The 27,664-nt window shown below is 36.8% G+C and overlaps 1 protein-coding gene across 2 annotated transcripts in view; it reads right to left on the bottom strand.

Moving 5' to 3' along the window:
* ATG10 (autophagy related 10) overlaps positions 1 to 27,664 on the bottom strand; it is a 335,179-nt gene that overhangs the window by 207,516 nt on the left and 99,999 nt on the right. Inside the window, exons 3-4 of one of the 2 annotated variants that reach the window (XM_036742357.1) lie at positions 24,323 to 24,409; positions 13,208 to 13,342 (exon numbers count right to left, since the gene is read on the bottom strand). In XM_036742357.1, coding sequence (XP_036598252.1) covers positions 13,208 to 13,342; positions 24,323 to 24,409 — 222 coding nt within the window. The remainder of the gene's footprint in view (positions 1 to 13,207; positions 13,343 to 24,322; positions 24,410 to 27,664) is intronic. The other variant, XM_036742358.1, reaches the window with a different exon arrangement.

Below are 27,664 nucleotides of genomic sequence, written 5' to 3'. Positions count from 1 at the left end.
AATCAGGTGCTGGTGCTCCCTGAATTGGTGATGTATTAATGTATTGCTTTCTGTGTCTGTCATTTTTGCTGTGATTAGCTGTGTTATTAGGAACTGTTAGTTACTGTTGTTGTAAATCCAATGTAATATTCCCTCTGTCTTTTAACAAAAGAATTATTCCATTGGGAGTATGTCATATTACAGGTGTGAATCTGAACCTAACTTAGCTTAATTGCACAACTTCATAATAACCTGGATGTGATCTGATGCTGAGTGAGGGGAGCAGAACGAGGAGAATATTATATACGATTACAGACACACAGTATTTGTGATGACTAACTTTGATAGACTTGGCTCTTTGCAGCAATGCAAGGTTCTAAGACATCTCCAAAAGACTCATGATGGAACAAACTATCCACATCCACAGAAAGAATTACAGAGTCTGGATGCAGATTGAAACAAACTATTTGCTCTTTTCTTTGTTTTGTTTCTTCTTTCTCATGGTTCATTCCATTGATTATAATTCTCCTTTACAACTTGACTACTGTGAAAACAAGTTTAATGTGAAGGTATATGTAGAACCTATATAGGATTGCATGCTGTCTTGGGTGGAGAGGGCGGGAGGAGAGGAAGGGGGAGAAAATTTGGAATTCAAAAACTTGTGAAACTGAGTGTGGTAAACTAAAAATAAAAAATAATTTTAAAAAAGAGATGTTGTGGCTAAAAATCTATCCACCTGTAGCCATGCTGGTAATGAGCCTCTCCAAACATAGTTAAGATTAGTCCTTGGATAACAGAAATAAAGTTAATTGGTCACTAGGCCTATGCTTGAAAGTTTTCAAATTTGTTATAATCCTAGGCTTGTAGAATTTGAGCTGGAGGAGACCTCAGGGAACATTTTATCTTACGTACTCATTTTACCAGTGAGGGAGGTCCTTCCATATAGAGCACTCAGCTAGCAATCCAGGCTTACCTCCCTAGCATGCTGAGATACTGGCCTTTTGGGGAAATCATCTTACAATGGCACCAAAAGTGTCTTTTTCAGCATTTTTCTGTTCTTTTATTTTCAAAACAACAGAGACAGCCAAATGGACCCTTGCCAGATGCAGATGTACATACAGACAAAACCTGGCCTGCCAGGTTGTATCTCCAACCCCCTTTTCCCCATTAGCCAAATGGTGTCATATCTGCCTGGGCATTCATTCCAGAGAAATCCTTTCTCTGTCAAAGGAAAGGAACAAGCATTTATCTATTAAGCACCTACTATGTGACAGGCATTGTACTAAGCAATTTACCAATATTATCATGTTTGACTCTCACAATAACCCTGTGAGAAGTTGCTATCATCATCCCCATTTTATAGTTAAGGAAATTGAGGCAAAGGTTAAATGACTCACTCCAGGGTCATACAGCTAGGAAATGTGTGAAACCACATTTGAACTCAGATCTTCCTAACTCCAGACCCAGGATTCTATCTACTGTTTGCACCTACCTGTTAGGTATCCCCTGTGCTGCCCCTCCAGCTGTCCAAAAGCCTTTCTAGTACCTATCTACATCTCTAAGAGAAATCACGAAATTCTTAAACTAATCATGTGAGGTAGCTTAATACTTTAGTAGACATGACCCACTTTCAAAGAGATGGTTTCATACAAACCTGGGAAGACATCTAGGAAGCGATGCAGATGGATGGATGCGGAAACAGGAGAACAATTTACATTATACCATCAACATCATAAAAACACACAATTCTGAAAGACTATCGAACTTTTATCAACATGATGATCAACTAGTGATGAATACTGCTACTCTCCTCATGACAGTGATCATGAACTAAATATCCACATTTTTGGATACAGTCAACACAAGAATTTGTTTTGCTTCCCTATGCTTATTTGCTATAAAAGTTTTGGATTTTTTTCTGAGATGAGGGAAGAAAGAGAAAAAATGCATGGTAATAAAAAGACTTAAAAACAAAAAGATTTTTGTTTTTAAAATTTAAAATTCATCAAAAACATGTACACACTAATAGTTTGCAAAGAACAATGGATGCCTCTACATTTGCAATCACCATATGGAAGAATGTTTTGAATTTCCTATAACTAATTTACATAATCCCAAATAATATAATGAAAATTTGAAGAATCTTTTTCAAAGTGGCTTTACTTCTGCTTTCAATATTTTTAAATTGTAATTCACTTTAATACTTGGCTACTTATGAAAAAATCGATACATTTATTAGGTAGGTCAAATCATATATCTCTTTCCCCATTTCTACTTTACTCATTTTTCTACAAAGAATTTAAATCATTTTCCACATAATTTGAGAAAAGAAAATTATTTTAATAAATAGCATTGTGCTGAAAGAAAGCTTATGATACAATATTGAAACTGGCTATTTTCATAAATGTAATTCTGTTAAATGAGAAATGACATATTGGATAAGTTTTAGTCAGCACCTGTAGTAGTAAAATCACAAAGAAGAATATTTGTTCCTGGCAACTGCCTACCTCTTGTTTAGGCACTATCCTACTCCATTTTGGGGTCCCTGAGCACCCAGTTCCTGCCTGCTATTCCTCAGGAATATTCCTTAGGACTTCCCTGAGGAAGCATCCTATACAAGCCCACTCTCCTGTGTACCTCATGCTCAAGACCCCTCTCACATTAAAACTTATATTACAGGTTCCAACCCCTTGGGGTCCTGATCTTGTCTAGGAAGGTGACAAACTATTCTATCCTAATGTGGAATGATTTTTTAATAGTTAAAGGCTTAGCTCTCCCCATGGCAGCCTTCTATAAAGCATGTCCAAAGATATAACACAAATATATTAAAATAATGGTCAAATTTTAAGTAGTTATAGTGGACCAGTAGAAAAAATATTAAGGATATTCTGGAGCATGCAGACCTATTGATTCCCCTCAAACACAGATGGAGGCATCTTCCTATTCTATATACAAATCTTGGAATGACCTTTGTCCTATGTTTAAGGATGCCTACTGTCCAGATTATGATAGGCAGTTAGATGAATAATCCCTAGAGCTGTTACCTGTATCTTGGACAAACATGGCTGGATAATTAACTGGGACCAGGATTGGATGACAGCGATAGTGGAGAATGGATTGGATTTTCAGCACTTTCACTGATCCCCAAGCTTCTTCCTGAAGCAAAACCCCATTTTTTAAACACTGATATTCTCTTGGTGGTACAATATGACTATGAATCATGGAATGGCCAACATCTCTAAGGAATCAAAATTTCATGCCACCTGAAGACAATAGAGAAAATGGGTATAACTAGACACAGCATATAATTAATTGGATTTGAAATCAATAGACAGAGAGCCAATATGGTATAGAAAGAGGCCACAAGGTGTAGTGAATAGGGCACTGGACTTAGGGTCAGGAAGACCTGAGTTCAATTCCTGCCTCAGAGACATACTGGCTATGTAACCCTGAGAAAGCTACTTATCCTCTCTTAGACTAAGTTTCCTCATATGTAAAATGAGAGGCCTCTAACATCCCTTCCAGTTCTAAGATCCTACTTATGACCTGGGTTCAAATGCTAGTATGATGCCTTGGTACCCATTTGACTTTAGGTGAAGGTGAAAAGGGAAGGAATAAATGGTTTTTTTTAGCACCTATTAAGTGCTAGGCAATGTGCTAAGAGGTTTTACAAATATCATCTCATTCGATCCTCACAAAAACCTTGTGAAGCAGTTGTTAGTATTATCCCCATTTTACAGATGAGGAAACTGAGGCAGATATGCTAGTAGGTGTCTGACACTGGATTTGAACTCAAAGTCTTCCTCACTTTAGGCTCAGTGCTCTATCTACTGTGCTACATATTTGCCTCTAAGTGACTCACTCTTTCAGCCTCAGTTTTCTTATCTCTAAAATGAAGCATTTGGACTAGATGACCTTTAAGGTCTCATCCAATTCAAAATCTATGCTCGTTAGCATACACTTTCAGTCAACTCAGTTCTTTTGCCATATTCCCTTAAAATTCAAACTTACACAGAAAATTCCCAACGAACTAACCCTGGGTTGAAAGATAGTAAGTATGACTGGAGTTTTTTGGTTTTGTTTTGTTGGGGTTTTTAAAAGACTTATTTATTGCAAAGAAGGCTTGGTGGTGCAGTAGATGGAGCACTGAGCCTGGAGTCAGGAAACTTATTAGCTGTGTGATTCCTGGGCAAGTCTTAACCTCTCTGTGCCTCAGTTTCCTCATATGTAAAATGTAGATAACAACAGCACTTGCCTCCCAGAGTTGTGAGAATCAAATGAGATAATATTTGTAAAGCATCTGGTATAATACCTGGAATATAGTAGGCACTTAAGTGCTTGTTTCCTTCCTTCCTTATTTAAGGAATAAGCATTCCAAATGAACAGCTAATCATGGGTAATTGGTGAAAGGATATAAACAGGAAATTTTCTAAGGAAGAAATCTAAGCTCTCAATAGCCATATTAAAAAAAATGCTCCAAATCACTAATAATTAGAGAAATGCAAATTAAAGCAATTCTAAAAGTTTTACCTCATTCTCATAAGATTGGCAAAATTGACAAAAAGGGAAAATGACAAATGTTGAAAGGACTGTGGGATAATGAGTACATTAATGCAGTGCTACAGGGGCTGTGAACTGGTATGGCCATTCTGGAAAGCAATTTGGAACTATTCCCAAAAAGTTAATAAAGTGTGCATATCATTTGACCCAGCTATAACATTTTTAAGTTTATAATCAAAAGGAGATGAAAGGAAGAAGAAAAAGATGAAAAATATTCCCAGCAGCTCTTTTTGTGGTGGCAAAAAACCACTGAAAACTAGGTGGATATCTATCAGGGAATGGCTGAATAAACTATGGCATGTGATATAAACAAATATTATTGTACAACAAGAAATTATGAAAAGAATAGTTTCTATGAAATCTGGGAAGATTTGCATAAACTGATACAGAATGAAGTAAGAAGAACCAGGAGAACAAACTATACAATAACAATAACATTGTAAAGACAAACAACTTTGAAAGACTTAAGAACTCTGATCAGTGTAATGACCAGCCATGATTTCAGAGACCTCATGATGAAATGTGTCACTCACTTCCTGACAGGTCTTAGTGTGGGGATAGAGACATAGATTTTTGGACAGACTGAACAGAACCAATGTTGAAGTTGGTTTTACTTTACTATGCATATTAGTTACAAGGGTTTGGCTTGGTTTTGTTTTTCCCCAAGGGGATAGAGGGATATAGGAGGAAAAAAAGATGGATTTTTGTTCATTGAAAAGACTAATTCTCAGAATCTAATCATAGGTCTTGTTCTGGTGGCATGATAAATTTAAGATATGTCTATGCCTCAACTACATCGTTTGTCTCAACAATCAGATTTTCATCTTGTTCTGGGCTAGGAAGAAACTTAAGAGACAAATTAATCTAGAAATTTCAAAATGGTTTTCCATAATTATCAGGTAAATTCAAGATGAAAGTCAGGGAAATAGAAAAAAATAAGAAAAGAGGTCCATCTCATCTTATTATAGTGAAAAAAACAACAGGTTTAGCATCAGGTAACTGTACTTAAATAACAGGGGAAGAAATACTTTGTAAGCTCCTTTGCAATGCTGATTGTTGGGCCCAGATCTTCCTCTGACCCTGAGCCTTTCATCTCTTGAGGGAAGGAGGCAAGGGGCCCCTGCCCCGCAACTTTTATCTGCCCCAAAGTTATTTCCCCCTGTTCCCAGGAGTCTATCACTTCATACTGCATCACCAGATTTCCAGCTTCAGGTGAGAAGACCATCTCCTGCTGCTCCTGTCCCTTGGAAGGACAAAAAGGGTTGAGTTTGGTGATTTTCAACTGTGGCAACATGAGACAACTTCTACCTCCTGCTACCAGTCCGATCTCCCAACCATGATGTGGAGAACCTCTATTGCAAAGAGGAGCAACCATCTCTTTGATCTCAGGATTTCTCTCTCCTGTTAAACTTATACCTTGAGGGAAGATGAAGAGGAAAGTCCATGGGAAGTGAGACTCCCTTTTTCTACTGTTCGGGTTTGACTTCCATCTCCTGGTGCACTGTTTCCTACCTGATCTCCAGCTTATGGAGGGAAGAGAAGAGAAACAGGGCTTCCTAATGTTTTAACAATCCAGCTAGCAGCTTCTGTGGGGGTGTAAGATCCACCCACAGCCAGCACCCAGGAGGCTGCTGGAACACTGGGAACGCACAGGTTCTTTTTATCTGCTTAACCAAAGAAAGCAAGGCGAAGGGGTTGACAAGCTTACTTTAATCCAGCATACAGACAGCATTCACTTAGTTCCGGGGAGCATACAGACAGCACTCAGTCAGTTCGGGGGAAAAAGCCAGCACCCTGAACTTCAGAACAAATGCAAACAAATTACAAGCATCAACAGACAAACCAAATACAGATTCATTCACTTACTTCAGGGGAAAAAGCCAGCACCCTGAACTTCAGAACAAAATACAAACAAATTACGAACATCAAGAGACAGACCCAATACAATTCATAGTTACCAACATCTAAGTTCAGCCCAGAACAAGGGCTGGCCCAGATTCACGTGCCACCACTGTTGCCACCACTGCTGCTGCAAAGAGCTCCAACCAAAAAAAGGGAAAAAAGGGATCTTCAAGCTGTCTTCTCTCCTCTTATAGGGTTTTTGACATCATCAAACGTCATCTGACTGACCAGAGCCAATTGGTTCTTGAGTTGGCCCCTCCCCCCTAGGATCCTGGGAGGTTCACATCCATGCAGACCAGGTCAACACCCAACAGGGCATGGCTCTGGAGTCAACACCTCCCCCCGGCCAGCCCCATGAATCGCCACAAAGAGGTGGACCCAAACCCACGTGGTCCAAAAGCCTCTGCTGTCCCAGACATGCAAACCAGGCCCTCCCTGGGCCCCCAAGGGCCCAGCACCTAGTAAAGCTCAATGAAATAAACTGAGTTACTCAAAGAAAACAAAGGCCATTTTGCTTGCCGACACACCTAACCATATAATCTTCTAACTTTCTACCTTCCATCTTGTGTTACACTTATCTCCAACCTGATCTCCAGCTTCCTTTGGGAAAAGGTATGGTGCCTTCCACTGAATAAGGAACATTCTCACATCTGGTCATAGTCTATACGTCTCAATGATTTTGAATCCCCATTTACCATCCCCAACCCAATTCCTTATTCCCAACCCCCTCAACCTTCCCACCCCAAAGTTGCTTTCTGGAATGCAACAAACTTCCCTTCATCCTAAATCTTTTCCTCTCCCACTCCTTCCATTTTCTAGCTATTACTGAAATCTGACTCCTCCCAATGATACAGCCTCACTGGCCACTCTTTCCAGTGCTGGCTGTACCTTCATTCTCCCCAGCTCACTATTTGAGGTAGGAAAATTGAAAACCTCCTTGCTCCTCATTTCCACTTCCAGGTTCTCTCCCTACCTTTATCACTTAGTAACCTCTCCTCCCTTGAGGTTCATGCAATTCATCTCTACTACTAATTAAAATCCTGGTAGCTGTTGCCTACAGATGTCCAGGTCACTCCCCTTCCCTCCTCAATGAGTCTGATACATGGCGTACAATTTTCTCTCTTCCTCAGCTCCCGTCCTCATACCATCAATACACATGTTGATTCTCCCTCGAACATCCTAACCACTGGGTTCCTCAATCTACTCATTTCCCATGACTTCCTCCACTACCTCACCTCAGCTACACACAAACATGGTCATGCCCTTGATCTTACCATTGCCTACAAATGAATTTTGAAATACCCTCATCCAACCATAATCTATTCGTTTTTTACCTCTCCCTCTGCTTCCCTTACCAAACTCTACTCTTCATCTGCACCATGACCTCCAATTCCTTGACTCCTCAATTTTCTCCCAGACTATATTTTCTGCACTAACCACTCTCTCCTCTTTTCCATACCTTGGCCCCTTGAATGAACTAATTCAACTCTACACTGACCCTTTCTCTTGAGTCCCTAGCCCCCTTATCATTTCACCAATTATGCCCTTTCAAGCCTCAGCCATGGATCACTCCCACCACTCACCACTCCTATACACAAGCTGCTGAATGAAGATGGAGAAAATCATGTAACTGTTCAGAATGAGCCTACTACAAATTTATGTAATACATCCTCAACTAGGCCCTCACTGCAGGTAGGCAATTCCATTATACTTCCCTTATCAATTCACTATCCCACTCTCCTCAGCAGTAATTTATAACAGGAAGCGAAGTGGGACTTTTTGCTGTTTTTTTCTTTTGGAGTTAAGTTTCTGTAACACATTAAGTACTTAATGTAAGGTTAATTTAATTAAATGTTGACCACCAAGCTTCTCAGCACTAAGGCAATCAAGTGCCTTTGATTGAGTCTTGCCTTTGATTGAATCAAGAGTCTTTGATTGGCAACAGTATATATTGCATTGCTGAGAGAGAGAGAGAGAGAGAGAGAGAGAGAGAGAGAGAGAGAGAAGCAGAGCTGAGAGACAAGTATGCATGAGCAGCTAGAGGAACTTGCTTGTGGGGCAGCCTAATACAAAGAATGTTTGTCTGTTGCTCTGTGTTAATTTCTCAGACAGAAGTCCTGTCTGTTAGTGTGTGTTAATTTCTCATTCAGAAGTCCTTACTGTTGATCAGTGTTAATGACTGTGCTGGTAATGTACATAAATATTGTTGTATCCCTGTTAAGCTTTGCTTTCCCAGAAACAGAAGTTTGGGCAGGAGCCCCTGGAGCCTGCTGTCAAGCAGAAGCAGGAGGAATTTGGAGTGGAGCAGTCCCCATGAGTTGAGACAAGTAGCAGGAGCAGAGAGCTGCCTGTGTGTGAATCCAGGCAAGATCTGGGAGTGGTCAGCCCTCGGAGAAGGAACCATGGGGATTGGAAGTCAATCTCAAGTCAAGATAAAAGATGACTTTACTTGGATACTCTATATCAACTGAGGAGATTGTAACTTGCTGTGACCTAAGGGTGGATGGTGTTTGTATTTTCCACTACTCCTTAAGGATGCTGTGTCATGCTAGGGAAGACCCTAGCCTGGGAGCCCCTGCTTGTGTAAATAAGAATTTTGGGAAACGCTACTGAATGATGTTGTACTTAAGGATGCTGCTATGAATGTTATGGTTTAGTGTATTGAAGGATGATATATGTTGTGGTGGGTATTCTGAGAAATGCTATAAGACATACTGAATGACATGTTTTATTTAAGACCATATGGCCACCTTAGTAATAAGTTACTTTAGTATGTTATATTGTTGTGAATGTTGTGCTTTAGTTCCCTAAACAATGTTTAGTTCTGAATAGAGAGTTCATCATATTACACGATTAGACCCTTAAAGTTATTTACAGCAGCAGTCCTCAGGTGTGCTGCCCTGATTGGCTTTACAGTATTCCAAATCTTTTCTTCCCTTCTCAAACCTCCCATGGCTCCTCCTCCTCCGATCCTCTCAGCTGATTTATTAACTGACTACCTATGATCAATGAGCTAGCTGAAATGCTAATACCACACAATTGGTTTATTTGTTTTTCTTTTGCTTCTGACTTTTATTTCATTGTTAGAGGAAAATCTTCATAGGGAAATTCCCTCTAAGGATGCATTTGTGAAGTCTGTAATCTTTGAGAGTTGCCTGGGTCACTAAGAGGTTAAGGGGCTTGTCCTGGGTCACACAACCAGTATATGCAGAGGAAAGACTTGAATGCATTCTGACTCTAAGATCTCTCTATCCACTACACTACCCTACCTCTCCAATAACTCCATAGCTGAGATTATGGATGAAATCAAGATCTAGAAACCACAAATTACCCTATAGTTTGTTCAAATATCAAATATTATTTTAGTGACAAAACTGCATTTTGGATTTTTAGTCTCATAATAAATCTTAAATAATATTTAATATTCCAAGAAAATATATAATGTACATCATTGCTTATTCAATACTTAATGCAATGATTCACAGCCTTTAGGAGTCCTGGATTCCTGTCATTTCCTTCCTTGCTTTCATGGTGTCCTTCTCTCTCTCTCTCTCTCTCTCTCAAAAAAAAAATAACTCAACAACAAACCCAAAACTCTAACAACACTATAAGATATGTATTTACTTTGAAAATGAAAGTGAATTAATATTTATTTTGTCTCGAGAATTTCATAATACCTCTTCAGATAATTGCAGACGTCCTGGGGTGCTGCAAAACTAGGATCAGGAATCAGTGAATTAATGACTTGAGAAATCTCATTTATCATTATCATCTGGAATAAACATTTACTGAATACCTACAATGTGCATCTCCATTCATTTTTACATATGTTAAATACATATGACTTCCCTGCATTTTAACTTTGCTTTATTAATTACCATATCAATTACTTAGCAAACCATAGTTGGTACAAATATTCACATTTTTTACTTAGCATTTACACTGACTATTTGCCTATTTTTGTCTAAAGCTAGCAATTATTTGAAGAGAAATTATTAGCATTTATTGAGAACTATTTTATCAATTATTCTATTTCTCAATGAATATTCTTAATTCTTAATGAATCTGTGCTTCATCAATATAGATACTCCTTTCATGAAGGTAGATAGCAGCACTTCCATGACTGGTACACGGTATTCAAGAGTTTCTGTGAATGAAAATTCACCAGCCTGCAGCAAACCTAGTGTTGAATTTTTCTGAACTGAGCCAGGCTGGTCATAGTACAATAGACAGAGCCTACTGCTAAGGCTGTCCTGGAAGCCCCCCACCTTTGAAGGGCATCTCAAAGATTGTACTCTACTGGCACCGCCTTTGAGAACCTCCAGAGAACAATAAGCAAGCACATGACTTTGGTGGTAGATTCATTCATTCAATTATAAATAACAATATTTGAACACATGAGTCTCTTTTGGATCTAAAAAACAGAACCCATCCAAAAACCCACTTAATAAAATCCTTAAGGCAAATGAACACATTTGAAGTTTTGGTTATTTCAAGCACCATCAGTCTTTCAACGTGCAATAAGGACCCTTGGCAATTGAAATCATCTTGTTACTGGTTTTCATGTTTATGCTTCAAGGAATTTGAAGCAGTCTTTTTTTTTCTTTTTCTTTTTTTGGCTGTTGTCAAGAGTTTCTCTTTCTTTGAAATTTTCTATCTGTCTTGGTCTGACAAAAGTCCCATTTAGTGGACTGTAAGGCCCCAGGGTAAAAATCCTTTTTCAGCCTACTATACCGTTGCTGTTTTTATGACTCTATCATTTTCATAATTTAAAAAAAGTAATCTGCAGGTGTATCCTGAGGGTCTGAAGAAAAAAGAAATTTTGATGTTGTTGGTTTTTTTACACTGAAAACATAAAGAAAATGTGTTCAATAACCATCCCTCGTACCACTTCGCAAGAAAGAAATTAAACTTCAGAAGTTGTTTTATTAATCTGAAACAAATGAAACTAAACCAATACCTTAACTACTTATTAATTTTTAAGAAACATGTGCAGATAACTGACTTACGTTAGCCAAAAAATAGGACCAAGATAATCCTGGTCAGAGGAAGGCATTCAAATAAATGAAGGGGTTAGAGATAAAAAGTAATTCAAAGACACATCAGCTAGACTTCCAATTGTTAAGTACATATGTCTCAATCATTTAAAGAAGCAGCCCCAAACACTCTTTTAAAGAGGCATTAATCATATTTATCATCAATAGTCAACATTATATGGTTGCTAGTACTGTATCAGACATTTACAATATTATTATTTACCTTAATCTTTTGAATAAAATTTGTCCTGTCTAATTATGCTATTCAACTAGTTTCTCTAAAATCTCCACAGGCTTAATGAAACCACTGAGTATAAGAATTAATTTACCAAAATGAAATATATAAATTTGCTATTTATTTTGAGAGGTTTTATATATAACTAAAATGAAACATCTAAAAACTGATGAACATGTCTATTGATGATCATCAAATTATCATAGTGAGTTTCTATTGCTACTTTTTAAAAAAGCTTTATCGCTTACTTATTTAATGATGGCTTCTATCTCCAACACAGGTTGTTAGGATAGGAAAGTATTTGTTAAAGTCTTACAAAATGTTGAATGGCATTTTACTCTACTCTTGTTTCAAGTGAAAAGAATGTTTAATTTTTTAAATTTTATAATGGTCAAGAGACTATATTAAAACAAACTATCAGCCTTACTGAAACAATAACATCAACATGTAAATGCTGGTGAGGTGCCCAGCTGGGATCTGAATAAAAGTCAGTTTATGCTACAATTATTCTTTCTCCTCTTCAGGCTATATCTAAGCCATGCAATGGCCCTCTCTGTCACTGGTAAAAGAGAGATATTACTCAAAATACTGTAAAACTCACTGTCACAAAAATGATCATTACACAAATTAAAGAGTAACACAGGTTAACTAATACCTCTCAAAAAACATCAAGCAAAAGTCAACTTTCCTCAGCACCTCAGTTTCTTCTTCTATAAACTGAGGACAATAATACTTGCACTGCCTACTTCACAGAATTGTTGAGGAAAACATTTTGCAATCATAAAATGCTATATAAATTATTATTATTATTATCATTATTATTTTCCTATCCCCTAATATCAGGACTACGGGAATGTTACAAAGTACCCATAAATTTAGTGAACTTTATCCACACATTCCCATAACTACCACCTCAAAATGTTTTGAAATAATTCTAAAAGTATATAAATTGTGGCTTCCCCTCAAAAACCATGGTCTTCAATTATCATTATAATAATTGTTGATATTTTCAAAATCCTATTAAAAGATTTTGAGTGATCTCTTTCTTTCATGGAACAAGGTTATTTCTGTTGCTGTACATTTCAAGGAATAATTTTTTGTATGGATGTGAGATACTTTGTTGGAAGGCAGCCATTAAAGTGATTTGCTACACCAGATTAAAAAAATTTCTTTTATAACCAACACACAATGAACACAGTGAAATCTTGCATTGTATTTATCTTTAATCAACTGTATGATGGTAAAGATGTGATTTGCTGTGAAATATCTCTTGCAAAAAAGCCAACTTCTTCCCTCCTAATACTCTCACAAGAATTTTCTTGTTGCTCATGTAGTCTCGTAAGAATTTTATACACACAAGAAAGAAGGTATATAAATTGATAGTTGTTGAGATCCTCTTGGCTATCTTTTCTCATTATTAAGAAAGTCCAAAATTTTTCCATAGCTTTGATATCTTCCCCTCCTTCAGATACTTTGTGAATAAATCCCTCAATACCTTGACAATTGTGTCATCTCCAGTACAGAAATCCTCCAGGAACACTTGCTCTAATCCATCTTTATTTTCTTTAAGGCCATTTCCAAGGACATCCAGGACTGTGGTATTATAGTCCAAGGGTGGTGGTATTACATCCTTGGTAATGGAAAAAAAAAGTTTATCATAAAAATCTTGGTATATCTTTCATTTGCTGTCTTCCTTTCATTTTCTCCTTTAATGACCTTGGGGTGACCCATTAACTGGATCTCTCACCAAGCTTTTTAAAATTGGTTTTACCCTCTAATGCTTCTTTGCTTTATGAGGCAATACTGATCACAGTCTTCTATCATCCTCCATAATATTTTACAAATGAGTTTAGGTTCTAAAATGGTGTTACCCTTGGCTGACAAATCTTTTCACTTGGCAAGCAAGTTTGTCAACTAAAACACTTTATAGGCTTTCTGGTTCTCGTTGTTACGGAAATTGATATACACTGGTTAAAGTTCTTTGTGAAATTATTTTAGTCTATGTCAGTTTCTTCTTCCATCCGTATCCTATTTTTCATCATTAGTAACTTGGAGCTACTAAAATTGCAGATTGGAGCTTAATTCACATTGGAGTTGTTTTAACTGCATGCCATATATCTTTTACTCATTTTTATTTTTCTAGCTTTGTACTAATTTTGGTCTTTGCTCTAACAAGTCAGTGGTCTGTCTGCATATAGACAGCCAATTCAGAAATGACTCCCACATCAGTAATGTGTTCTTTCCCGACTTCCAAAATATACTCATTTTTCCTTTTTTGGTGATATTACTCAGTGTCTGTCATGTTTAATGCCTTACTAATTCCTCTCATAGACAGTATTCATGATATGTGTGTAAAGCTTCTGTGTAGTCTTATAAGTTTGTGGCCTCTCTTGTTCCTTATTTCTCATTCATATTTTATATGATATCTCTCACCATCTTTACCTATTCCCAACACTGCATTGAATACATTGAGTATCAAATTGAGTTGATTTAACTTGAAGGGTCAAGTTTTTCATACAACATGTCTACTTCTTCATTCTTTGTAACTTCATGTTGATGTATAAACTGCAATTACCTTTATGGTGATATTTTCTGCAAATACTTATAAAGTCTGCAATACAAGATGATCAAATGACCAATCGATTACTTCTTGCTAACTCTGAACAATAAAATCAATTTTGTTAACTCTTTTTATTTGTCTCTGTAAGGAAAACCAAACATCCTTATATTTATCTGTAACTTCTTTCTTTTGTGTTTGTTTGTAATATTTTAAAACTGGTACAATTTAGTTCCTCCAGTGGTATATCCACTTGTTTATCACTGGACAACCATAAAAGGTGCTATCAAGTATATAAATGAGAGATGGGCTGACAATAAATCAAACATGCAATTGTTAAATTACTACTCTGTCTCAGACACTGCTGTGGTAGGTATGGGGTGGGTTGGGAAGGCTGGCAGGAAGGATACAGATATAAAAGTGAAAAGTTCATGCCCATAAGGAATTTATATTCATCTATTTATCATGTTATGTACAATTAATTATTCAACATATCTTAGGAGCCTATTTGACAAGCACCATGTTGGTGCGGGACATACAAGTATCAAGAATGAGATAATCTGTACTCTTGAGTGTCATGATGTGCGCCAGAGGGGGGATGGACTGCCTGAATATTCCACTGATATACATGAAGTATATGAAGAACCAAAAGAAGGCCTAAAACACGATGGGTAGGTCCTCCATAAAAACTTTTTGGAAAGACATGGCCCTGTCCAAAGAACTACAACAAGATAAGGGCTACACCAGGATAAAAAATGACCATATGAATGATGTCCTAAATAATTCAACAAAATTATCAAAGTAATTTCCACTCATTTGTCCTAATTTTGCCCTTAGAGACAAATAAAATGTCCACTCACTCTTTTCTGTGTAATGACCTTTCAAATATTTAAATATAGCCATGAAGTCTTTGAGATGAGATAATGTATGTAAACATAGCCAGTTGTCTCAATTGTTCTTCATGTGATGTCATTTCTAGATTTTTCACCACATTGTTCATCTTCTTCTGGAAGCATTCCATTTTATTAATGTCTCTCTTTAATGTCATGAACAATGTGCCAAATGTGATCTGACCATCAAAGAGTACAGCATGATAAATTGTCTGTATCTGGACATTATATTTCCCTTTAAAGTACCTTTGAGTTGATATTGAGCTTGTGGTCACCTAAAATACCAGGGTTTTTGTTGCCTGAACTTCTCTCAAGCTAAAAGTCTCTCTCTTCTCATGAAGCTGACTTGTTAAAAAATCTAAATGCAGCTCTTTATATTAATCCCTACAACATTTTATATTGATTTTGGTCTATCATTTCTGCCTGAGATAATTTTTTATCTTGATTCTCTCATCCATTGTATTACCTATCCCTCACAGATTGGAGTCATCCCCAAATTTTATACAACAGGTACTCTATTGATATCCTCCTCCAAGTCACTGATGAAAATGTTCCACTGAATCGGGACAAGCGCACAGCCCAATGACGTGCCACTACACCTTGCTCCCAGCTTAAAATGCATCCCTTATTCAATATTCTTTGGGCATAATGGTCCAACCTTGCATAAATCAATTTTACTGTGCAAAAATGTAAAGAACAATGTACATTTTGGAAACATTATGTTTTAAAATCATGAAACTGTGATTTAGCTAAATCTGTTTCAGAATACTGGAAAACATAACTAATCAGAATTAGTCTTTGCCTTGCACAAAGTTGAGGTGTCTCTTGAGATATGAAGAATGAAAACACTAAGTAATGTTGCTTTACACAGTCTCTTTAAAGGTCATGAAGCTCATTAATTATCACAAATCTACCAACAATTTTGCTGACAGAGTCTATCCTATAAGAACACTTGTACCTGAATATCAATAGGCTTTTCCATATCAAGATCAAGTTGTCCTGACAGAAATGAAGGGATATTTTATATTTATCTATGACAAGCATAATCATCCTTCACACAAAATTCACACAAAATTTAAATTTAAAAACATCCATCATTTCAATTTCTGTGATCAAACAAAACAAAACAATTGTGGCTGTTACCCATCAAGTTAGAGTCTATTTTCCTATGTATTATTTTTATGAAAGTCACAAACAGGAATAACATTTAATAATATGAAAAGATTATTTTTAAATTAAAAACTTAGGTGATAACTGTAATCAAACCATCAGAAAGAGAATGAAGTAAAAATCTTTGCTTAAGAAGAAAAGAAACAGCAAAACAATTCAACTACTGCCTGTCCAGTACTGATTGACCCAGGTACCAAGTATTATGTAATTTGTTGAGATGAAGTCTAAAAAGTCCAATATTTGTAGTGGCACTGCACTCAGCACCACATTATCCCAACTCTTCCCACCTATCCATAGCAATCACTGTGGTGGTAGTGGCTGAAACTGCTGCAAATTATTAAATGACACTTCTACTAAAAGTCCTACCCTAATCCCTCATCAGACATGTGAGACTGGGTTTTCTAAAACTGTTCCAGGGGAACACCTGAAGATCCCAAAGAGATGAAAAGGCTTCAAGTTTGGGCCCAGTGATGAAATCCATATCTTCTGTCCAAGGACTAGCTTAACAAAGTTTGCCAGGTTGACCAGGAGATGATAAAATTTTCAGTCCTATCAGCTCTGGAAGACCATCTACTAAGTTATATAAAAGTTGAAATCTATGTCAGTGAGGGATGCTCTATCAGTGAAATCACAGATCCTTGGGCACCCAAGTAAAGAAGCAACTTCCTGTTAGAGAGCCTGGAGAACTACGTTGCACACAGTGCCTACTTAAGGAACATCTGCTGATTTAAATGGAGCTAAACTGAAGAAGAGACATAATGGTTGTGATGGCATATGATACATACTAGAAGACAGAATGTGCTGAAAGTTTCTCTTTCCATCTTATTTCCTCTTTATTTGCACAGAAGGTAAGCTCCTTGAGAATAAGGATTGTCTTGATTCACCCTTTGTATTTGTGCAGCTAGCAGAGTGCCTAGCACATAAAATGCTCTTAACAAATATTTATTGATTATTGACTTGGTAGACTGACTGACTGATACTCATTATTGTATCACTTACTAATCATAGGATATTCATGGGAAAGTAATCTTACATTACCAAAAAGAAGTATAGATTTCCTTTAAAACATGGATTCTTTACATTTTGGGGTCATGGACCCCTTTGACAGTTTTGTGAAATCCACGGACCCTTTCTCAGAATAATGTTTTTAAATAAATGAAATAAAATATGTAGGAATTTTAGGCATTTTTAATTTATAAAATAAAATACATAGGTATATCAAAATATTTTTTTCATAAACCCCAGATTAAGAACCCCTGATTTAAAATGAACAGTCCAAACCAGCAGTGGTTATTGGAAAACTATGGTACACAAGAAGCAGAAATGTTGATAACAAAAGAAGGCCAGAGAGTTATCTAAAAACTTAATTATACTAGTATACAATACCAGGTACTCCTTCTCTTTAGGACCTGTATCATGAAACTACTTCAAAATCCCTGCCTTAAAACCCTATTAAGTTTTCTCTTAATTTTTTAAAAGAATGTTTTGTCCTGATACAGTAACAATGTCTTCTGAAAAACAGTTCTAAGAAATTATCTTCTTAAAAAAGTCTATATAGAAATCATGAAAATCAAAAGAGATTAACAAAATTGAAAGCCAAAATTGTTTAACTTATAATTAAAATTAAAAAGCTGGTTATTGGAGAAAAAACCCAAAGCAATGAAATAGAGAAGCCACTGGGTAACTCAATTTTAAAAATGAAGAAAACAAAATTACCAGTATAGAAGAATGAAAAAAAGTGAATTCATAGCCAATGATGATGAAATAAAAGCAATCATTAGTAGATATTTTCCCCAAATATATGCTAATAAAATTAATAGTATAAATTAAATGGATATTTATAAAAATATAAATTACTCAGATTAACAGAATAGGAAATAGAATACTTAAATAACCCTGTCTTAGAAAAAGAAATCAAACAAGTCATAAATAAGCTCTCAAAGAAAGAAGCCCCACCAAACATTTAAAGAACATTAGTTTCAATATTATATAATCTGTTTGAAAAAACAGGTAAAGAAAGAGTCCTACCAAATTCCTTTTATGACACAAATATGGTATTAATACCTAAACCAAGGAAGACCAAAACAGAGAAAGAAAACTACAGACAAAATTTCCTAATGAATATCAATGGAAAAATTGTAAATAGAATACCAGCAAGAAAATTACTATATATCACAAAGATCATAGACTAAGACCAGGTTGGGTTTATACCAGAAATGCAGGACTAGTTTAATATTAAGAAAACTACAATCATAATTGACCATATAAATGACAAAAACAACAAAAATCATGAGATTATTTGGCAGGAAAAGCTTTTGATGAAAAAATGCTTTTGATAAAACCTATTCCCGTTAAAAACACTACCAAGGCATAGGGATAATTAGAGTTTTCCTTAAAATGACAAGAGACATCTTTCTAAAACCAAGAGCCAATACTATCTGTAAGGGAGCCAAGCTAGAAGCTTTCTCAATATGATCAGGGATAAAACAAGGATGCTCATTATCACTGTTACTGTTCTATATGGTGCTAAAAAAAAGTGCTAGTCATCACAATAAGGCAAGAATAAGAAATTGAAGGAATAAGCATAGACAAAGAGGAAAGAAACTATCACTTTTTTTTGAGAGGGGAAAGCAGGGCAATTGGGGTCAAGTGACTTGCCCAAGGTCACACAGCTAGTAAGTGTGTCAAGTGTCTGAGGCTGGATTTGCACCCAGGTCCTCCTGACTCTAGGGCTGATGCTCTACTCACTGCGCCATCTAGCTGCCCCTAAATTATCACTTTTTGCAGATGATATGATGGTTTACTTAGAGAATCCAGAGAGTCAACTAACTGAAACAATTAACTCTAGCAAATTTGCAGGATATGAAATAAATCCACACAAATCATTAGCATTTCTGTATATTACCAACAAAATCCAGTAGGAAGAGATAGAAAGAGAAAGTCCATTTAAAATAACTATAAGATAGTATAAAATACTTGGGAGCTTACCCAAGAACACATACATAGAAACTATACAACCACAATTATGATACACTTTTCACATAAATAAAGACATTTAAATAATTGGAGAAATATTAATTGCTAAGGGGTGGATCAAGCCAATATAATAAAAATGACAATAATGCCTTATTTACTTATTCAGTGCCATTTCAATCAAACTACCAAAAAACTACTTCACAGACCTAGAAAAAAATCATAAGAATTTATATGGAGGAATGAAAGATCAAGAATATCAAGAATCAATGAAAAAAATGGGAAGGAAGGGGGCCTAGCAGCATGAGACCTTAAACTATATTAAAAGTTATAATTACCAAAATAATTTGGTCCTGGATAAGAAACAGAGAGGTAGATTGGCAGAAGTTAAGTACACATCATAGAGAAGCAAATGAGTACAGTAACCTGGTGTTTGATAAAGATCCCAGCTACTGGGGCAAGAACTCACTATTCAACAAAAACTATTGGGAAAACTGGAAAATAATCTGATAAAAACTAGGCATAAACAAACATTCATACCACATACCAAAATAAGTTTGAAATGAGTAAATAATTTAGATATAAAGAGTGACATCATAAGCAAATTAGGGAAGCATAAAAGAAATCACCTATCAGATCTACAGATAAGGGAAAAGTTCATGACCAAACAAGAGAGATTCACAGGAGGTAAAATGGAGAATTTTGATCACATAAAATTAAAAAGGTTTTGCACAAACAAAATCAAGGTGGCTAAAATTAGAGAAAAAAGTAGGAAATTGGGGGAAAAATCTTTGCTAAAAGCTTTTCTGACAAAGGTCTCATTCCTAAGATATATAGGGAACTGAATCAAATTTACAAAAATAAAAGCCATTCCCCAATTGATAAATGATCAAAGGATATTAATAGCCATATGAAAAATGCTCTAAAGTACTAATATTAAGAGAAATTAAATTATATTAAATATGAGGTTCTAATGCACACCTACTAGACTAGCCAAGATAATAAAAAAGGAAAATGACAACTGTTAAAGGACCTGAGAGATAACAGGTACCTTAATGCATAGTGTGTGACTATGACTTGGTCAAGCTATTCTGGACAGCAATTTGGAATTATGCCTCAGTAGTCACTGAAGTATACAAACTTTTAAATTCTGTGATATCATTTAGACCTATGTCCCAAAGAGATAAGTATCAGAAAAAGGACGTACATGTAGATAAATGTTTATAACCTTTCTTTCTGTGGTGACAAAATTAGAAAATGAGGGTATGTCCATTAATTAGGAAACTGATGTTGAGAACAAATTATGCTATATGGAATACAAATGTGCTATAAGAAATAATGAATGGGATGGTTCTAGAAAATCCTGGGAAGAATTGTATGAATTGTCGTAAAGCAAAATGAGCAGAAGCAAGAGAACAATTTATATATTAATAGCAATACTGTAAAGATAACAGCTTTTAAAGACTTAGTAACTCTGATCAACAAAATGATTAACCGTAATTCCAAAGGATCCATGATAAAACATGATATCTACCACTAGATAGAGAACTGATAGATTCAGAAAGAAGATTAAAGTATATTTTTTTCTCTTTCCTTTTTCTTAGACATGGCAAATGTGGAAATTTGTTTTGCTTGACTATGCATATTTGTAATAGGTTTTGTTTTTCTTGGCTTCTCAATGGGCAGGGGAGGAAGGGATAGAATTCAAAACTAAAAATAAAATTGAACTAAATTTTTAAAAAATTTTAGCTTTTGAAAAAGCAGTCTACATTAGGAAGCCAATGTATCTGGTTTCACGTGTGAGCTTGTTTCTAAGGCTGTTGTTGTTGTTGTTGTTTGTTGTTCATTCTCGAAGAGGACCACGACATCAGGGAAATGATGCTATGACTTGCAAGTGAATTGGATTTAAGTGAGGGAGAGCTGTTCAAAGTCATAAGCCTCACTTTCTCCTCCAGAGCCATCTGGGGTCCAGAGGTAAGATATAGATCAGGATGACTGGAGATGGCTCCCAGTTGCTAAGGTGAGACCTACCTGAAGAGGTGAGACATTGCATGTAGAAGAAAAGCAAATACCTGATAGGGAGTGCAAATAGGGTCTCAAAAAAAGGAAAAGAGTAAAACATTAAGAAACTTTTTCTGATACGAAAAGGCAATCATAGTCGTATTGATCATTCTCCATTTCTGCCATATATATGTATATGAGGGGGGAGAGAGAAAGAGAGAGAGGGAGGGAGGGAGAGAGAGAGAGAGAGAAGTGTTAAAAAAAAAGGAATGCTAGAAAGAAAATGGTTTAACTTTTGCCCTCCTCCTCGGCCAGCTGAGAAGGACTGCAATATTTAGTCATGACTACTATGGAAGCTACAGGGATGAAAAGTAGCTTCAAGTGAAATCATAAAACCAAGGACAGATAAGCCTAGGCATTTCAATTCTGAACTAAGCAGGTGAGGAAAAGTACCTATGTGCTTCTCTCTCTGAAATCATGCTACTGTGTTTTGCTGAGTTTGAATACTACTTGTGATACTTTCTAGCTGTGTGATCCTGAAAAATCACTTAACTCTAAAAATGAATTTCCTCATTAGTAAAACCAGTAAAGTACTTACTATATCTCCCTCACAGGGTTGTTGTGAGGGTCTAATAAATTAATGTATTAAAGTGCTTTGCAAACCTTAAAGCACCACATATATGTTATCATCATTGTTATTTATTGCTTTAGTAAAGACTTACCACTTTCATTTTAAAAATACAGAATGAGCAAAAAAAATGTCCTAACCCATTTGCTTCATTGACTGAAACCTGGATATGATATTTGGACTATGAGGCAATAACTAAGGCAACACCGTTCACCTGGTAGCAACCTAGTATAATAGTTGGCAAAATATCCAAAAGGAAATAATGTTTCTTTTATATTGAATTTACATAAGTAAATATAAAGTTTCAACAGAAATATCACAGTCAGCTTAAACATAGCCAGAGTAGGCTACTTAGTACATTGACAAACTGGTGTGGTTTATTTTATTGAACTTTCCAATTTTTTTTTCAATAAACAAGCATTTATTTTCTTTCCCTCCTACTTCCCCTTCCCCTGTTGGGAAAAAAAAGAAAAAGAAAACCTTTGTAACAAATATGTACAGTCAAGCAAAACAAATTCCTACATTGACAGTGTTCAAAAACACATCTCATTCTACATTATGGCATATAAACGTAACCTGAAGAGATTTAAAGAACCCTAAGGGAAGGCCCTCATTCTCAAAAATCTCTCCTCCATAAGTTTTTCAGGGCAACTGAAATGCTCTCCATTAAAACCACTGGCTCTCATAACTGCAAGGAACCTCAGAAAACATCTGGTCTAACACGAACTAAGCAGGAAGCCCCTCCCTACCATTTTATCTGTGCTCCATGCTCCAAGTCCTGCCCCAAGTAGAATGAAGGCCCAAATGAAATCCATTCTTCCCTAAGTCTGTACTATGCAATTAAGAATTTGATTATTTCTAGATTCCCAGATGTAGATATTCCTTTTTTAGTGCAGATAAGCAATTGTTCTTTAATGTATAGTCTTAGAAAGTTGTCCAGGGCAGAGAGATATTAGATGATCTGCCCAGGGTTCCAGAGCCAGTAAGCACCAAAGACGAGTCTTCCTGATTCTGAGGTTAGTTATCTTCCGCGATGCCAGTCCACCTCTCATTATAAAGATATCAGTCAGTTCTTCTATAATGCTCGTTTAAAAATGTTAATTTATTCCAAAGGAATTGATATATTAGAGAACAATTTGGGCAGAGCATGAATTTTACATTTGCTTCTGCACACTTTTGTCCAAACTGCAAGAACACAGAAAACCGTACCAGTTGAACCTAGGCACGTAGGAAAGCACAAAATACAAAACCACACACCTCAAACACCTGCCAGCTACCTCAGATATCCTGAGGCTTGTGTTATCCTTCTACAAGGTTGTGTTTTGCTATTCTTTCACATTTGTGAACTTTCTAAATAAAAAACCAAAAACATTCATTCAACATCCCAAACATGTCTAAGTGTCATATTTATTGTATATCTAATGGCACAGTAGAAGCTGTGGGCTGAGGAGGGCAAGTACCCACCGACACAATGCACCCCTTCCCTTGCCCCACACCTTCAGCCTTGCCTGGAGCTGTCACCTGCTGGGACTTTGAACAGGGCCAATCCTAACAGTAGTACAGTAACTTCGGGAATAAAATGAACCTCAAAACAATGTTCAAAAATTAATATTGTGATTAAAAACCTGTATGTGTTCAGAGAAGGTCTTGGTTTCAACAAAATCCTTGGTTTGAATATGATAGAAAATGCATAACTAGAAAACATCCAACCACTTGTTTCTCTGATTAAAGATGTACCAGAAGATAAATTTGTTCCAGTATCTTTACTTTCAGGATGTACCAGATGCTAAATAGATTTTAAATAAATTAAATCTCTCTAATTTAATTTAGTTTTTTTCAATTTATTTTTATAATTCTATAAGCCAAAGCTCCCACACTGAAGTCCTACTCTGATGCTTCATGATGGCACAGAAATGATTATCAGTTCTGAAGGCTAGGCCAAAAGAGAGCAAGGTATGGCATATTCTACCAAGGTGGTAAGACTTCCTCTATAAGACCAGTGATGGACTGTACATCTGGCAGCCAAGAACCAGCCTAGTTAAGTTTTGGGGAATGTCATCCCCAGAGGGTTGGCCACTAACTCTTTTTTAACCCTAGAAATTCATTAAGCCATCTATTGTTTGAGAGACTGTGGTCTGCACTGGTCCATGGAGAAAATATTTGTGTGTGTGTGTGTGTGTGTGTGTGTGTACACACCTATCAGCTGTATAAGCCTAGATAAGTAACAACCTCTCAGTACCCTAGTCTAGACAATACCCTAGGACTAGAAGCTGCAGAACAGTTGCTGAACTGCATTGGTGGAGGGAAGTTTCTAACTGAGAGCTCCCTGTATGAGAAGTCCAGACTTTTCCTTTCCCCTGCACTTAAAAAAAAGTATTTTAAAGTACTCACCTCAGCTTGAGGAGAGAGCTGTTCAGTCACAGAAGTCCTGTTTCTAGTCTGGAAATGTGTTTTGCTCATGTAGCCATCAGAGCAGTCCTATGCCCAGTCCCAACAAAAGAATAAATGAGGTATTATTAATTATTTTAAGAAAGGATTATCCTGAAAACTACTATTTGTAAACACCCAACATAAGCAACAAGGGTCTTACTATATGTTAAAACTTGTTCATAATTCCGACAAAAAGTCATCATTAGCTACCCTTTTTTTTTTTAGCAACCCTCGGCAGAGTGGTCAGAGCAAGGCTATAATAGTTTTACATAGGTCTAGGACCTTTAGAGTCATCAATATATTTTGTTAGATAGTTTTTACTGATCTTCATGACACAGGTGTTCTAGTTCATCTTCACCATTTTATAGATGAAGGGAGGGGGAATAGGTTATTAACTTTTATCCTTATTATACCTTCTCAGCAAATATTCCTTTGTAAATGCTAATTGATATCAAGTAGTTCATGGATACTTGGGCGATATGACTGGTCAATTGATACTGATATTGAAAAGCAGATAGGGTATGGACCAGTGGTGAGAATCAAATGAATTAACAACCTGACAGAACTGAGCCAAGGGGCCCCCCACCACTAATGTGGTGGGCGCAGGCCCCACCTCCACTAACAACCAGCTTGCGGAACTAAACCTAAAATTAGGTACAGGTTCTACCAAACCTGTGCAAACCAGCTAAATCCCACCACTGGATTGTGAACAATAGACTAGACCTCCCAGCCCTTAGAATCCTAAGGAGAAACAGTAGTCAGCCACCTTCTTAGAAATGTGGGCTTGGAAGCATGAACCCAGAGAAAAAACTTTCTACCCAAAGTGCTATCCAAAAGCTATCCAAAAATACAGGCTGCCTTAGGAAGCACATCTGGAGTAGAGATGTGGACAGCCACAGGAAGGAGAGAAGAGTAGTGATGATCAGTAACTCCTTGCTGAGGGGTATCAAGCCAACTCTTTGTTTACATCATCAGCTAAGACTGACAATCTTCCCAGATACGTATCTGGGATGTAATATAGAGCAGCCTAAGAACTTTCAAACCTGAGAAGAACTATATTCCCTGGGATTCATGTAGAGATAAATTTCTCCAGTGGAATCAACTCAGGAAGTATTATTAACGACTGTGAAGCTCTTTACAAGGAATGGAGAACAGATAATAAGATTCGGTTTAAAAAACATTTGGCTGATGTCTTGTGAATCTTATTAAGAGGGCTTTAAACTGAAAAAGTAGGAAGAAAGAGAAAACATCTTCAACAGATATGATAAGCCAGGCACTGCAGAAAGCAATAGGTAACCACATAAGTGAAAGAATAACAAAAGTGGACCAATGGTTAATTCCTGGGAGATAGTATCCAAAAAGAGTCAGAAGGACGGATGGAATGTTACACAGCTATCTACAACACGTTAAAAGACACATATAGAGGCCTCCGGTACTTCCAGATTAGGTAGATCCTATACTGAGAATTTACAGGTAGACACAGATAGGAATCACACAGGATGAGAAGCATGGAAAGGCTGTGATCTATAACATTATAAGGAATACCTACACTGACAAGATCATAAATACATTTATATACATGTGTGTGTGTGTGTGTGTGTGTAATGGGAATTATAGTTTCATTTGTACTGGAAAAACAATACCACATTCCCAACAAGTTGGCATCCAGCTGCTACTAGAAGACCTCCAGTGAGGAGGAACTAATTCTACTTTTGTTTAGCTCTAATTCTGAGGAATTTTTTTGTTACATAAAACGTAAGTCAGTCATATTGATTATGTATATATACATATGTGTGTATATCCATCAATATCTATATATCAGTCAACATGCATTTATTAAGTGCTTTCTACTACATCCCAGGCGCTGCGCTAAGTGCCAGAGATACCAAGAAGGACAAAAGAAAATCCCTGTCCTTAAGAGGCATACATTATAATGAGGGAGACAATCCATAAATAACTAGGTATAAACAAGATATATACAAAGTAGATGAAGGTAATCTGAAAGAGGAAGACACCATCAGCTGGGGGAAATGGGAAAGGACTTTTGCAGAAGGTAGGATTAAAGCTGACTCTTCCAGGATGCCAGGAACTCTAAGAGGTGGAAGTGAGGGGATGGCAATTTCAAGACGGATAGCCAATGCAAAGGCACAGAGATGGGAGATGGAGTATTATGTCTGAGGAACTGCAAGTCGGCCAGAGTCATTGTATCACAGAGTGCATGGAAAGGAATAAGGAGCAAGAAGACTGGAAAGGTAGAAAGGGATAAGACTAGATAAAAGACTGTATTTGATTCTGCACCTCACTGTGCAGGGGGTTACAAGGTCAGGCCTGGTGCTCTATCCACTGCAGCATCTAGCTGGTGCTAGCTTACATTGACTATTATAAATAACCAGTTGACTTGAGAGTGTCATAGAAATTTAGAATCATGACCTCTGAAGGTATCTAGTGCATCTTGTCCATAACTGAACCCCACCTCCACAAAAACACAAGGTCATGCAAGCTCCATTTAAAGATCTCCAGCAATCGGGAACTTTCCCCTGAAGCAGCCCATAACATTTTTGGACAGCTCTAACAGCAGGGAATTATTCATCATACAAAAGCAAAAACCTGTCTGAAACTTTTGCCCACTATTCCTTATTTGGGGGCCAAGTAGCATGCACCTAATTAATCCCTCTTACACATAAGAGCACTTCAAAATACTGTGACCTCCATCCAGATCTTTTTCTCCCTCTGATCTAAACATCCCTAGTTTCTTCAATCAATCCTTATGCAGCATGATTGGGTCCCTTCATCATCCTGATACACTTAGCATACTTGTCAATGCTATAAGCACCCCTTCTCCAATAAGTAAGCTCAGACAGTACATCCAAATAGGTATCTTTAGGCTAAAGCTGAAACTGAACTTCATCATCACTACCTTCTATGGGCTTGACAGAACACAATCTTCAACCACTTCAACCACTAACCAACCTAAGGGTTTTCATAGTCATCACAAGATACAAGGGGAGAGGAAGTCAGGCTCCATCACTATAGGTGTGGGAGCTATACTGCTGCTCTTACCCCCATCCAACTTTTCCACTTTAGATCACATTATTCACCATTAACACATGCTTATGTGCCCACCAAGTATATACTACACAGTCAGCCTATGTATTGGAAGGAGAGACAGCAACAGAACCAGGTGAAGTCTTACAGTGGCAAAGCAAAACCTTTGGAGGTCTGATTTCTTGGGTGGCGGTCCCTTCATACCTGTATTTGTTTCCCTATGCTATATATGCCTGTGGAGAAATCTGTTATATCTGG

The sequence above is a fragment of the Trichosurus vulpecula genome, chromosome 1 (assembly GCF_011100635.1).
Source record: "Trichosurus vulpecula isolate mTriVul1 chromosome 1, mTriVul1.pri, whole genome shotgun sequence".
Lineage (NCBI taxonomy): Eukaryota > Metazoa > Chordata > Mammalia > Diprotodontia > Phalangeridae > Trichosurus > Trichosurus vulpecula.
The sequence above is the reverse complement of the archived record's forward strand: the minus strand, read 5'-3'. Positions and strand labels throughout refer to the sequence as shown.